This window comes from Pseudophryne corroboree, chromosome 10 (genome assembly GCF_028390025.1).
Source record: "Pseudophryne corroboree isolate aPseCor3 chromosome 10, aPseCor3.hap2, whole genome shotgun sequence".
Lineage (NCBI taxonomy): Eukaryota > Metazoa > Chordata > Amphibia > Anura > Myobatrachidae > Pseudophryne > Pseudophryne corroboree.
In genome coordinates, this window is record NC_086453.1 from 103089763 (window position 1) to 103103506 (window position 13744).

Genomic DNA, 13744 nt, shown 5'->3' on the forward strand with positions numbered 1-13744 from the left:
ATAGACCGACCCCAAATAACTCCTTCCCTTTATACGGCAATACTTCCATATGTCGTTTGGAATCCGCATCACCTGACCACTGTCGCGTCCATAACGTTCTTCTGGCAGAAATGGACATCGCACTTACTTTAGATGCCAGGGTGCAAATATCCCTCTGTGCATCTCGCATATATAGTAATGCATCCTTTAAATGCTCTATAGTTAATATACTGTCCCTATCCAGGGTATCAATATTTTCAGTCAGGGATTCCGACCAAGCCACTCCAGCGCTGCACATCCAGGCTGAGGCGATCGCAGTATAACACCGGTATGTGTGTATATACCTTTTAAGATATTTTCCAGCCTTCTATCAGCTGGTTCCTTGAGAGCGGCCGTATCAGGAGACGGTAACGCCACTTGTTTTGATAAGCGTGTGAGCGCCTTATCTACCCTAGGGGGTGTTTCCCAACGTGCCCTAACCTCTGGCGGGAAAGGGTATAGTGCCAATAATTTATTAGAAATCAGCAGTTTTTTATCGGGGGGGAAACCCACACTTTATCACACACCTCATTTAATTCATCTGACTCAGGAAAAACCACTGGTAGTTTTTTCACACCCCACATAATACCCTTTTTTGTGGTACTTGTAGTGTCAGAAATGTTCAATGCCTCCTTCATTGCCGTGATCATGTAACGTGTGGCCCTACTGGACATTACGTTTGTCTCGTCACCGTCGACACTGGATTCCGTATCCGTGTCAGGGTCTGTGTCGACCATCTGAGGTAACGGGCGTTTTAGCGCCCCTGACGGTGTCTGAGACGCCTGAACAGGCACTAATTGATTTGTCGGCTGTCTCATGTCGTCAGTTTTTTTGCAAAGTGCTGACATTGTCACGTAATTCTTTAATTACTACCATCCAGTCAGGTGTCGACTCCCTAGGGGGTGACATCACTAACACAGGCAATTGCTCTGCTTCCACATCATTTTCCTCCTCATACATGTCGACACAATCGTACCGACACCCAGCACACACACAGGGAATGCTCTGATAGAGGACAGGACCCCACTAGCCCTTTGGGGAGACAGAGGGAGAGTTTGCCAGCACACACCAGAGCGCTATATATATACACAGGGATAACCTTATATAAGTGTTACTCCCTGTTATAGCTGCTGTATTTATATATTAGCTGCCAATAGTGCCCCCCTCTCTGTTTTACCCTGTTTCTGTAGTGCAGGACTGCAGGGGAGAGTCAGGGAGCCGTCCTTCCAGCGGAGCTGTGAAAGAAAATGGCGCTTGTGTGCTGAGGAGAAAGGCTCCGCCCCCTTCACGGCAGCCTTTTCTCCCGCTTTTTTCAGGAAACTGGCAGGGGATAAATGCATCCATATAGCCCAGGAGCTATATGTGATGCATTTTTTTTAGCCATATAAGGTTTTTATATCGTTTTTATTGCGTCTCAGGGCGCTCCCCCCCAGCGCCCTGCACCCTCAGTGACCGGAGTGTGAAGTGTGCTGAGAGCAATGGCGCACAGCTGCAGTGCTGTGCGCTACCTTATTTGAAGACAGGAACGTCTTCTGCCGCCGCTTTCTCCGGACCTCTTCGCTCTTCTGGCTCTGTAAGGGGGCCGGCGGCGCGGCTCCGGGACCCATCCAGGCTGAACCTGTGATCGTCCCTCTGGAGCTAATGTCCAGTAGCCAAGAAGCCCAATCCACTCTGCAGTCAGGTGAGTTCGCTTCTTCTCCCCTTAGTCCCACGATGCAGTGAGCCTGTTGCTTTTACTTCTAAGCAGCTCAGGAGAGCCACCTAGCTTGCACCCTTCTCGTTCGGGCACAAAAATCTAACCGAGGCTTGGAGGAGGGTCATAGGGGGAGGAGCCAGTGCACACCAGCTAGTCTAAAGCTTTTACTTTTTTGTGCCCAGTCTCCTGCGGAGCCGCTATTCCCCATGGTCCTTACGGAGTTCCCAGCATCCACTAGGACGTCAGAGAAAGTATAAAAGCTTGGTACTGCAAAGCAGTCTCCCTGTGTAAAGGTGCTTCTCCTGCGGGCACTAAACGAATACTGACTAGGCCTCTGGCTGGGAGTCTGGTATAGAGGTGTAGGATCAGTGCATTGTGTGAGCTAAAGCTTTAACTGTTTGGTGCCCAAACCTCTCCACCCACAACCCCCATGGTATTCATGTGGAGACTATGGGTAGGCTTATAGACCTACACGCATATATACACCTGGACAATAACAAAATATCCACAAACGCTTACCAAAGGACAATGCAGACTCAGGAAAGTATTATACAGCAAGTGTGTTTGCAGATATTAACGTACAACAGAAAGTGTGTATGCAGCGATTTTATCAAACTAAGAACCAGGTAGGGAAGTTAAGGTAAAATCATTTTAAATTTTCTTTTGAAAAGGTTCACAATCTTTCTAAAACCATTAATCCCTATATCACAATGGTACCCTTAATAGGATTAGTTATGGAGGGTGAACATTGCACCACCAAGCATCACTATGTCCAGCAATTAATACAATGTGCAGCTGGACAAATGTTCAGTGATTTTCCCCATGAACCTCAATGTAGTGTGAGGATAAATGGGCAAAGATGTTCATCACAGAACACCTTCACCTTCCGGAGACAGTGACCGTAACCGAATTTCTACCCACATATGAAAATCCTTAAGCGATACATGCATACGTTTTCATTAAAGTACATAATTGCTTAAAATAAGACTCAGATTTCTTTATGAAAAAAGTATTTTAATAGATTCATAATTTAAATAACTTAGATTGGAAAAACTATAACAAAAGCTGGCCTTTAAAAAAGAAAAGGGAAGAAAAAAAAAAAAAAAAGGATATGAACTCATTAACCCCCAAAACTCTCCACGGTCACCCCCCCACCAGGTCTTTAAGTTCCCTCCATTGAACTCAAAACTTCCTGCACCCATGAATGTTTATTTTATCCATTTAAAGTCGTCTCAAGGCTCTCTTTTTATCTGTCTTCTTTTTCGCTGCAAGTTTCTTTTCCCGGTCCCCGGCATGTTTCTTGGCCATGGGTCCATCACCAATACCCACAGTTGCTGACGCAGAGGAGCAGGGGTCTGTAGGATCCTTGCCCCTTAATGTTGAATTCTGGGCATGAATTTCGGTCATTAGTCTGGCACGGGAAGCATACTCTTCATAGTTCTCCAGTAAGAGGCGACCAGCCTCTTCATTCAGTGCTGACTCTGGGTTCGGGTGAATCAACAAACACTTTATTGTCTTAGGAAAAGAAATATAAATGTTAGTGAAACATTCCATTATCTAATAAGCCTCCATTCCTAGTGCATACAAAACTATGATCAGCGGTTGTCCGAGGTGACATTCTTCTGTCCCATAAACTTATCTTCCCTTTGTGTGCCGCTAAAGATAAGTATTAGGTAGTAATGCATATAATCTGATGCCTGACTTCGCCAAGCTTTTATATGCTGCCTTCAGGAAGGTTTGTATAGTCATTAGCAACTGCTTCTGTTGCACACCCCGTTACCTCATCTCAAGGCAGCCAGATCATTTTTGACATAAAAAGCAGGTACAGGACAGTATCCACTATATAGTGAGAGCAGAAGAGTGCAACAGGTATTCCAGATTACCATAAAAATAAGAATTTACTCACCGGTAATTCTATTTCTCGTAGTCCGTAGTGGATGCTGGGAACTCCGTAAGGACCATGGGGAATAGCGGGCTCCGAAGGAGGCTGGGCACTCTAGAAAGATTTATGACTACCTGGTGTGCACTGGCTCCTCCCACTATGACCCTCCTCCAAGCCTCAGTTAGGACACTGTGCCCGGACGAGCTGACATAATAAGGAAGGATTTAGAATCCCGGGTAAGACTCATACCAGCCACACCAATCACACCGTACAACTCGTGATACTATATCCAGTTTGACAGTATGAAAACAACTGAGCCTCTCAACAGATGGCTCAACAATAACCCTTTAGTTAGCAATAACTATTCACAAGTATTGCAGACAATCCGCACTTGGGATGGGCGCCCAGCATCCACTACGGACTACGAGAAATAGAATTACCGGTAAGTAAATTCTTATTTTCTCTGACGTCCTAGTGGATGCTGGGAACTCCGTAAGGACCAAGGGGATTATACCAAAGCTCCCAAACAGGCGGGAGAGTGCGGATGACTCTGCAGCGCCGAATGAGAGAACTCCAGGTCCTCCTCAGCCAGGGTATCAAATTTGTAGAATTTTGCAAACGTGTTTGCCCCTGACCAAGTAGCTGCTCGGCAAAGTTGTAAAGCCGAGACCCCTCGGGCAGCCGCCCAAGATGAGCCCACCTTCCTTGTGGAATGGGCATTTACAGATTTTGGCTGTGGCAGGCCTGCCACAGAATGTGCAAGCTGAATTGTACTACAAATCCAGCGAGCAATAGTCTGCTTAGAAGCAGGAGCACCCAGCTTGTTGGGTGCATACAGGATAAATAGCGAGTCAGATTTTCTGACTCCAGCCGTCCTGGAAACATATTTTCAGGGCCCTGACAACGTCTAGCAACTTGGAGTCCTCCAAATCCCTAGTAGCCGCAGGCACCACAATAGGCTGGTTCAGGTGAAACGCTGACACCACCTTAGGGAGAAACTGGGGACGAGTCCTCAATTCTGCCCTATCCATATGGAAAATCAGATAAGGGCTTTTACATGATAAAGCCGCCAATTCTGACACTCGCCTGGCTGAAGCCAAGGCCAATAACATGACCACTTTCCACGTGAGATATTTTAGATCCACGGTTTTTAGTGGCTCAAACCAATGTGATTTTAAGAAACTCAACACCACGTTGAGATCCCAAGGTGCCACAGGAGGCACAAACGGGGGCTGAATATGCAGCACTCCTTTCACAAATGTCTGAACTTCAGGTACTGAAGCTAGTTCTTTTTGAAAGAAAATCGACAGAGCCGAGATCTGTACTTTAATGGAGCCTAGTTTTAGGCCCATATTCACTCCTGCTTGCAGGAAATGCAGAAATCGACCCAGCTGAAATTCCTCTGTTGGGGCCTTTTTTGCCTCGCACCATGCAACATATTTCCGCCATATGCGGTGATAATGCTTTGCCGTAACATCTTTCCTGGCTTTAATAAGCGTAGGAATGACTTCTTCCGGAATACCCTTTTCCTTCAGGATCCGGCGTTCAACCGCCATGCCGTCAAACGCAGCCGCGGTAAGTCTTGGAACAGACAGGGCCCCTGCTGTAGCAGGTCCTGTCTGAGCGGTAGAGGCCACGGGTCCTCTGAGAGCATCTCTTGAAGTTCCGGGTACCACGCTCGTCTTGGCCAATCCGGAACCACGAGAATTGTGTTTACTCCTCGCTTTCTTATTATTCTCAATACCTTTGGTATGAGAGGCAGGGGAGGAAACACATAAACCAACTGGTACACCTACGGTGTCACTAGAGCGTCCACAGCTATCGCCTGAGGGTCCCTTGACCTGGCGCAATATTTTTTTAACTTTTTGTTGAGGCGGGACGCCATCACGTCCACCTGTGGCTTTTCCCAACGGTTTACCAGCATCTGGAAAACTTCTGGATGAAGTCCCCACTCTCCCGGGTGGAGGTCGTGTCTGCTGAGGAAGTCTGCTTCCCAGTTGTCCACTCCCGGAATGAACACTGCTGACAGTGCTAGAACATGATTCTCCGCCCATCGGAGAATTCTTGTGGCTTCTGCCATCGCCATCCTGCTTCTTGTGCCTCCCTGTCGATTTACATGGGCGACTGCCGTGATGTTGTCTGACTGGATCAGCACCGGCTGGTGTAGGAGCAGGGATTTTGCTTGACTTAGGGCATTGTAAATGGCCCTTAGTTCCAGAATATTTATGTGAAGGGAAGTCTCCTGACTCGACCATAGTCCTTGGAAGTTTCTTCCCTGTGTGACTGCCCCCCCCAGCCTCGAAGGCTGGCATCCGTGGTCACCAGGACCCAGTCCTGTATGCCGAACCTGCGGCCCTCTAGAAGATGGGCACTCTGCAGCCACCACAGTAGAGACACCCTGGTTCTTGGAGACAGGGTTATTAAGCGATGCATCTGAAGATGCGATCCGGACCATTAGTCCAACAGGTCCCACTGAAAGATTCTGGCATGGAACCTGCCGAAGGGAATTGCTTCGTAAGAAGCTACCATCTTTCCCAGGACCCGCGTGCAGTGATGCACTGATACCTGTTTTGGTTTCAGGAGGTCTCTGACTAGAGATGACAACTCCCTGGCTTTCTCCTCCGGGAGAAACACTTTTTTCTGGACTGTATCCAGAATCATACCCAGGAACAGTAGCCGTGTCGTCGGAACCAGCTGTGACTTTGGGATATTCAGAATCCAGCCGTGCTGGTGCAGCACTTCCTGAGATAGTGCTACTCCCACCAACTGTTCCTTGGACCTCGCCTTTATTAGGAGATCGTCCAAGTACGGGATAATTAAAACTCCCTTTTTTCGAAGGAGTATCATCATTTCCGCCATAACCTTGGTAAATACCCTCGGTGCCGTGGACAGTCCAAACGGCAGCATCTGGAATTGGTAATGGCAATCCTGTACCACAAATCTGAGGTACTCCTGGTGAGGATGGTAAATGGGGACATGCAAGTAAGCATCCTTGATGTCCAGGGATACCATGTAATCCCCCTCGTCCAGGCTTGCAATAACCGCCCTGAGCGATTCCATCTTGAACTTGAATTTTTTTATGTATGTGTTCAAGGATTTCAAATTTAAAATGGGTCTCACCGAACCGTCCGGTTTCGGCACCACAAATAGTGTGGAATAGTAACCCCGGCCTTGTTGAAGTAGGGGTACCTTGATTATCACCTGCTGGGAATACAGCTTGTGAATTGCCGCTAGCACCGCCTCCATGTCTGAGGGAGCAATCAGCAAGGCAGATTTTAGGAACCGGTGGGGTGGAGACGCCTCGAATTCCAGTTTGTACCCCTGAGATACTATTTGAAGGATCCAGGGATCCACCTGTGAGCGAGCCAACTGATCGCTGAAATTCTTGAGGCGTCCCCCCACCGTACCTGGCTCCGCCTGTGGAGCCCCACCGTCATGCGGCGGACTTGGAAGAAGAAGCGGGGGAGGACTTTTGCTCCTGGGAACCTGCTGTTTGTTGCAGCCTTTTTCCCCTACCTCTGCCTCTGGACAGAAAAGACCCGCCTTTTCCACGCTTGTTTTTCTGGGTCCGAAAGGACTGAACCTGATAAAACGGCGCCTTCTTAGGCTGTGAGGGGACATGGGGTAAAAATGCTGACTTCCCAGACGTTGCTGTGGAAACTAGGTCCGAGAGACCATCCCCAAATAATTCCTCACCCTTATATGGCAAAACTTCCATGTGCCTTTTAGAATCTGCATCTCCTGTCCACTGGCGAGTCCATAAGCCTTCCCTAGCAGAAATGGACAATGCACTTACTTTAGTTGCCAGCCGGCAGATTTCCCTCTGTGCATCTCTCATATATAAGACTGAGTCTTTGATATGGTCTATGGTTAGCAGGATCGTGTCGGTCTAATGTGTCAATATTTTCTGACAGTTTATCTGACCACGCAGCGGCAGCACTGCACATCCATGCTGACGCAATAGCTGGCCTAAGTATAATGCCTGAGTGTGTGTATACAGACTTCAGGATCGCCTCCTGCTTTCTATCAGCAGGTTCCTTGAGGGCGGCCGTATCCGGAGACGGTAGTGCCACGTTTTTAGACAAACGTGTGAGCGCTTTATCCACCCTAGGAGGTGTTTCCCAACGTGACCTATCCTCTGGCGGGAAAGGGAACGCCATTAGTACCTTCTTAGGAATTACCAATTTTTTATCAGGGAAAGCCCACGCTTCTTCACACACTTCATTTAATTCATCTGATGGGGGAAAAAATAAGAATTTACTTACCGATAATTCTATTTCTCGGAGTCCGTAGTGGATGCTGGGGTTCCTGAAAGGACCATGGGGAATAGCGGCTCCGCAGGAGACAGGGCACAAAAAGTAAAGCTTTAGGATCAGGTGGTGTGCACTGGCTCCTCCCCCTATGACCCTCCTCCAAGCCTCAGTTAGGTACTGTGCCCGGACGAGCGTACACAATAAGGAAGGATTTATGAATCCCGGGTAAGACTCATACCAGCCACACCAATCACACTGTACAACCTGTGATCTGAACCCAGTTAACAGTATGATAACAGCGGAGCCTCTGAAAAGATGGCTCACAACAATAATAACCCGATTTTTGTAACTATGTACAAGTAATGCAGATAATCCGCACTTGGGATGGGCGCCCAGCATCCACTACGGACTCCGAGAAATAGAATTATCGGTAAGTAAATTCTTATTTTCTCTATCGTCCTAGTGGATGCTGGGGTTCCTGAAAGGACCATGGGGATTATACCAAAGCTCCCAAACGGGCGGGAGAGTGCGGATGACCCTGCAGCACCGAATGAGAGAACTCCAGGTCCTCCTTAGCCAGGGTATCAAATTTGTAGGATTTTACAAACGTGTTTGCCCCTGACTAAATAGCCGCTCGGCAAAGTTGTAAAGCCGAGACCCCTCGGGCAGCCGCCCAAGATGAGCCCACCTTCCTTGTGGAATGGGCATTTACATATTTTGGCTGTGGCAGGCCTGCCACAGAATGTGCAAGCTGAATTGTATTACACATCCAACTAGCAAAAGTCTGCTTAAAAGCAAGAGCACCCAGTTTGTTGGGTGCATACAGGATAACAGCAAGTCAGTTTTCCTGACTCCAGCCGTCCTGGAACCTATATTTTCAGGGCCCTGACCACATCTAGCAACTTGGAGTCCTCCAAGTCCCTAGTAGGCGCAAGACACCACAATAAGCTGGTTCAGGTGAAACACTGACACCACCTTAGGGAGAGAACTGGGGACGAGTCCGCAGCTCTGCCCTGTCCGAATGGACAAACAGATATGGGCTTTTTTGAGAAAAAAACCACCAATTTGACACTCGCCTGGTCCAGGCCAGGTCCAAGAGCATGTTCACTTTTCATGTGAGATGCTTCAAATCCACAGATTTGACTGGTTTTAAACCAATGTGTTTTGAGGAATTCCAGAACTACGTTGAGATCCCACAGTGCCACTGGAGGCACAAAAGGGGGTTGTATATGCAATACTCCCTTGACAAACTTCTGGACTTCAGGAACTGAAGCCAATTCTTTCTGGAAGAAAAATCGACAGGGCCGAAATTTGAACCTTAATGGACCCCAATTTGAGGCCCATAGACACTCCTGTTTGCAGGAAATGCAGGAATCGACCGAGTTGAAATTTCTTCGTGGGGCCTTCCTGGCCTCACACCACGCAACATATTTTCGCCACATGTGGTGATAATGTTGTGCGGTCACCTCCTTTCTGGCTTTGACCAGGGTAGGAATGACCTCTTCCTGAATGCCTTTTCCCTTAGGATCCGGCGTTCCACCGCCATGCCGTCAAACGCAGCTGCGGTAAGTCTTGGAACAGACATGGTACTTGCTGAAACAAGTCCCTTCTTAGCGGCAGAGGCCATAAGTCCTCTGTGAGCATCTCTTGAAGTTCCAGGTACCAAGTCCTTCTTGGCCAATCCGGAGCCATGAGTATAGTTCTTACTCCTCTACGTCTTATAATTCTCAGTACCTTAGGTATGAAAAGCAGAGGATGGAACACATACACCGACTGGTACACCCACGGTGTTACCAGAACGTCCACAGCTATTGCCTGAGGGTCTCTTAACCTGGCGCAATACCTGTCCCGTTTTTTGTTCAGACGGGACGCCATCATGTCCACCTTTGGTAATTCCCAACGGTTTACAATTATGTGGAAAACTTCCCCATGAAGTTCCCACTCTGCCGGGTGGAGGTCGTGCCTACTGAGGAAGTCTGCTTCCCAGTTTCCATTCCCGGAATGAAACACTGCTGACAGTGCTATCACATGATTTTCCGCCCAGCGAAAAGTCCTTGCAGTTTTTGCCACTGCCCTCCTGCTTCTTGTGCCGCCCTGTCTATTTACGTGGGCGACTGCCGTGATGTTTTATCCCACTGGATCAATACCGGCTGACCTTGAAGCAGAGGTCTTGCTAAGCTTAGAGCATTATAAATTTACCCTTAGCTATATTTATGTGGAGAAAAATCTCCAGACTTGATCACACTCCCTGGAAATTTTTTCCTTGTGTGACTGCTCCCCAGCCTCTCGGGCTGGCCTCCGTGGTCACCAACATCCAAAACTGAATGCCGAATCTGCGGCCCTCTAGAAGATGAGCACTCTGTAACCACCACAGGAGAGACACCCTTGTCCTTGGATATAGGGTTATCCGCTGATGCATCTGAAGATGCGATCCGGACCATTTGTCCAGCAGATCCCACTGAAAAGTTCTTGCATGAAATCTACCGACTGGAATTGCTTCGAAGTCAGTCACCATTTTTTTACCATGGCCCTTGTGCAATGATGCACTGATTTTAGGAGGTTCCTGACTAGCTCGGATAACTCCCTGGCTTTCTCTTCCGGGAGAAACCTTTTTCTGGACTGTGTCCAGAATCATCCCTAAGCACAGGAGACTTGTTGTCGGGATCAGCTGCGATTTTGGAATATTTAGAATCCACCCCTGCTGTTGTAACAGTATCCGAGATAGTGCTACTCCGACCTCCAACTGTTCCCTGGACTTTGCCCTTATCAGGAGATCGTCCAAGTAAGGGATAATTAAGACGCCTTTTCTTCGAAGAAGAACCATCATTTCGGCCATTACCTTGGTAAAGACCCGGGGTGCCGTAGACAATCCAAACGGCATCGTCTGAAACTGATAGTGACAGTTCTGTACCACGAACCTGAGGTACCCTTAGTGATAAGGGCAAATTTGGGACATGGAGGTAAGCATCCCTGATGTCTCGGGACACCAGATAGTCCCCTTCTTCCCGGTTCGTTATCACTGCTCTGAGTGACTCCATCTTGATTTGAACCTTTGTAAGTGTTCAAATTGTTTTAGATTTAGAATAGGTCTCACCTAGCCTTCTGGCTTCAGTACCACAATATAGTGTGGAATAATACCCCCTTTTCTTGTTGTAGGAGGGGTAATTTAATTATCACCTGCTGGGAATACAGCTCGTGAATTTTTTCCCATACTGCCTCCTTGTCGGAGGGAGACCTTGGTAAAGCAGACTTCAGGAGCCTGCGCAGGGGAAACGTCTCGACATTCCAAACTGTACCCCTGGGATACTACTTGTAGGATCCAGGGGTCCTGTACGGTCTCAGCGTCATGCTGAGAGCTTGTCAGAAGCGGTGGAACGCTTCTGTTCCTGGGAATGGGCTGCCTGCTGCAGTCTTCTTCCCTTTCCTCTATCCCTGGGCAGATATGACTCTTATAGGGACGAAAGGACTGAAGCTGAAAAGACGGTGTCTTTTTCTGCAGAGATGTGACTTAGGGTAAAAACGGTGGATTTTCCAGCAGTTGCCGTGGCCACCAGGTCCGATGGACCGACCCCAAATAACTCCTCTTCCTTTATACGGCAATACACCTTTGTGCCGTTTGGAATCTGCATCACCTGACCACTGTCGTGTCCATAAACATCTTCTGGCAGATATGGACATCGCACTTACTCTTGATGCCAGAGTGCAAATATCCCTCTGTGCATCTCGCATATATAGAAATACATCCTTTAAATGCTCTATAGTCAATAAAATACTGTCCCTGTCAAGGGTATCAATATTTTTAGTCAGGGAATCCGACCAAGCCACCCCAGCTCTGCACATCCAGGCTGAGGCGATCGCTGGTCGCAGTATAACACCAGTATGTGTGTATATACTTTTTATGATATTTTTCCAGCCTCCTGTCAGCTGGCTCCTTGAGGACGGCCCTATCTATAGACGGTACCGCCACTTGTTCTGATAAGCGTGTGAGCGCCTTATCCACCCTAAGGGGTGTTTCCCAACGCGCCCTAACTTCTGGCGGGAAAGGGTATACCGCCCATATTTTCTATCGGGGGGAACCCACGCATCATCACACACTTCATTTAATTTATCTGATTCAGGAAAAACTACGGTAGTTTTTTCACATCCCACATAATACCCTCTTTTGTGGTACTTGTAGTATCAGAAATATGTAACACCTCCTTCATTGCCCTTAACGTGTGGCCCTAATAAGGAATACGTTTGTTTATTCACCGTCGACACTGGATTCAGTGTCCCTGTCTGTGTCTGTGTCGACCGACTAAAGTAAACGGGCGTTTTAAAACCCCTGACGGTGTTTTTGAGACGTCTGGACCGGTACTAATTGTTTGTCGGCCGTCTCATGTCGTCAACCGACCTTGGCGCGTGTTGACATTATCACGTAATTCCCTAAATAAGCCATCCATTCCGGTGTCGACTCCCTAGAGAGTGACATCACCATTACAGGCAATTGCTCCGCCTCCTCACCAACATCGTCCTCATACATGTCGACACACACGTACCGACACACAGCACACACACAGGGAATGCTCTGATAGAGGACAGGACCTACTAGCCCTTTGGAGAGACAGAGGGAGAGTTTGCCAGCACACACCAAAAACGCTATAATTATATAGGGACAACCTTATAATAAGAATTTACTTACCGATAATTCTATTTCTCGTAGTCCGTAGTGGATGCTGGGGACTCCGTCAGGACCATGGGGAATAGCGGGCTCCGCAGGAGACAGGGCACATCTAAAAAAGCTTTTTAGGTCACATGGTGTGTACTGGCTCCTCCCCCTATGACCCTCCTCCAAGCCTCAGTTAGGTACTGTACCCGGACGAGCGTACACAATAAGGAAGGATCTTGAATCCCGGGTAAGACTCATACCAGCCACACTAATCACACCGTACAACTTGTGATCTGAACCCAGTTAACAGTATGATAACAAAACGAAGTAGCCTCCGAAAAGATGGCTCACAACAATAGTAATAACCCGATTTTTGTAACAATAACTATGTACAAGCATTGCAGACAATCCGCACTTGGGATGGGCGCCCAGCATCCACTACGGACTACGAGAAATAGAATTATCGGTAAGTAAATTCTTATTTTCTCTAACGTCCTAGTGGATGCTGGGGACTCCGTCAGGACCATGGGGATTATACCAAAGCTCCCAAACGGGCGGGAGAGTGCGGATGACTCTGCAGCACCGAATGAGAGAACTCCAGGTCCTCCTTAGCCAGAGTATCAAAATTTGTAAAATATTACAAACGTGTTCTCCCCTGACCACGTAGCTGCTCGGCAAAGTTGTAATGCCGAGACTCCTCGGGCAGCCGCCCAGGATGAGCCCACCTTCCTTGTGGAATGGGCATCTACATATTTCGTCTGTGGCAGGCCTGCCACAGAATGTGCAAGCTGAATTGTACTACAAATCCAGCGTGCAATAGACTGCTTAGAAGCATGAGCACCCAGCTTGTTGGGTGTATACAGTATAAACAGCAAGTCAGACTTTCTGACTCCAGCCGTCCTAACTATATATATATATATATATATATATATTTTTAGGGCCCTGACCACGTCTAGTAACTTGGAGTCCTCCAAGTCCCTAGTAGCCGCAGGCACCACAAGAGGTTGTTTCAGGTGAAAACGCTGACACCCCTTCATGAAGAAACTGGAGACGAGTCCCAGTTCTGTCCTGTTCAAATGGAAAATTTTTAATATGGGCTTTTGTAAGACAAAGCCGCCCATTCTGACAATCGCCTGGCCGAGGCCAGGGCTAACAACATGGTCACTTCCCATGTGAGATATTTGTCAACAGCATGGTCACTTTCCATGTGAGATATTTCAAATCCACAGATTTGAGCGGTTCAAACC

At 47.9% G+C, this 13744-nt stretch overlaps 1 protein-coding gene across 1 annotated transcript in view; it reads right to left on the bottom strand.

Moving 5' to 3' along the window:
* Positions 1 to 2707: 2707 nt before the first annotated feature.
* UBE2S (ubiquitin conjugating enzyme E2 S) overlaps positions 2708 to 13744 on the bottom strand; it is a 76809-nt gene continuing 65772 nt past the window's right edge. The window contains exon 4 of the mRNA XM_063942681.1: positions 2708 to 3229. Within this exon, the coding sequence (XP_063798751.1) occupies positions 2936 to 3229 (294 nt within the window). The 3' untranslated portion in view covers positions 2708 to 2935. The remainder of the gene's footprint in view (positions 3230 to 13744) is intronic.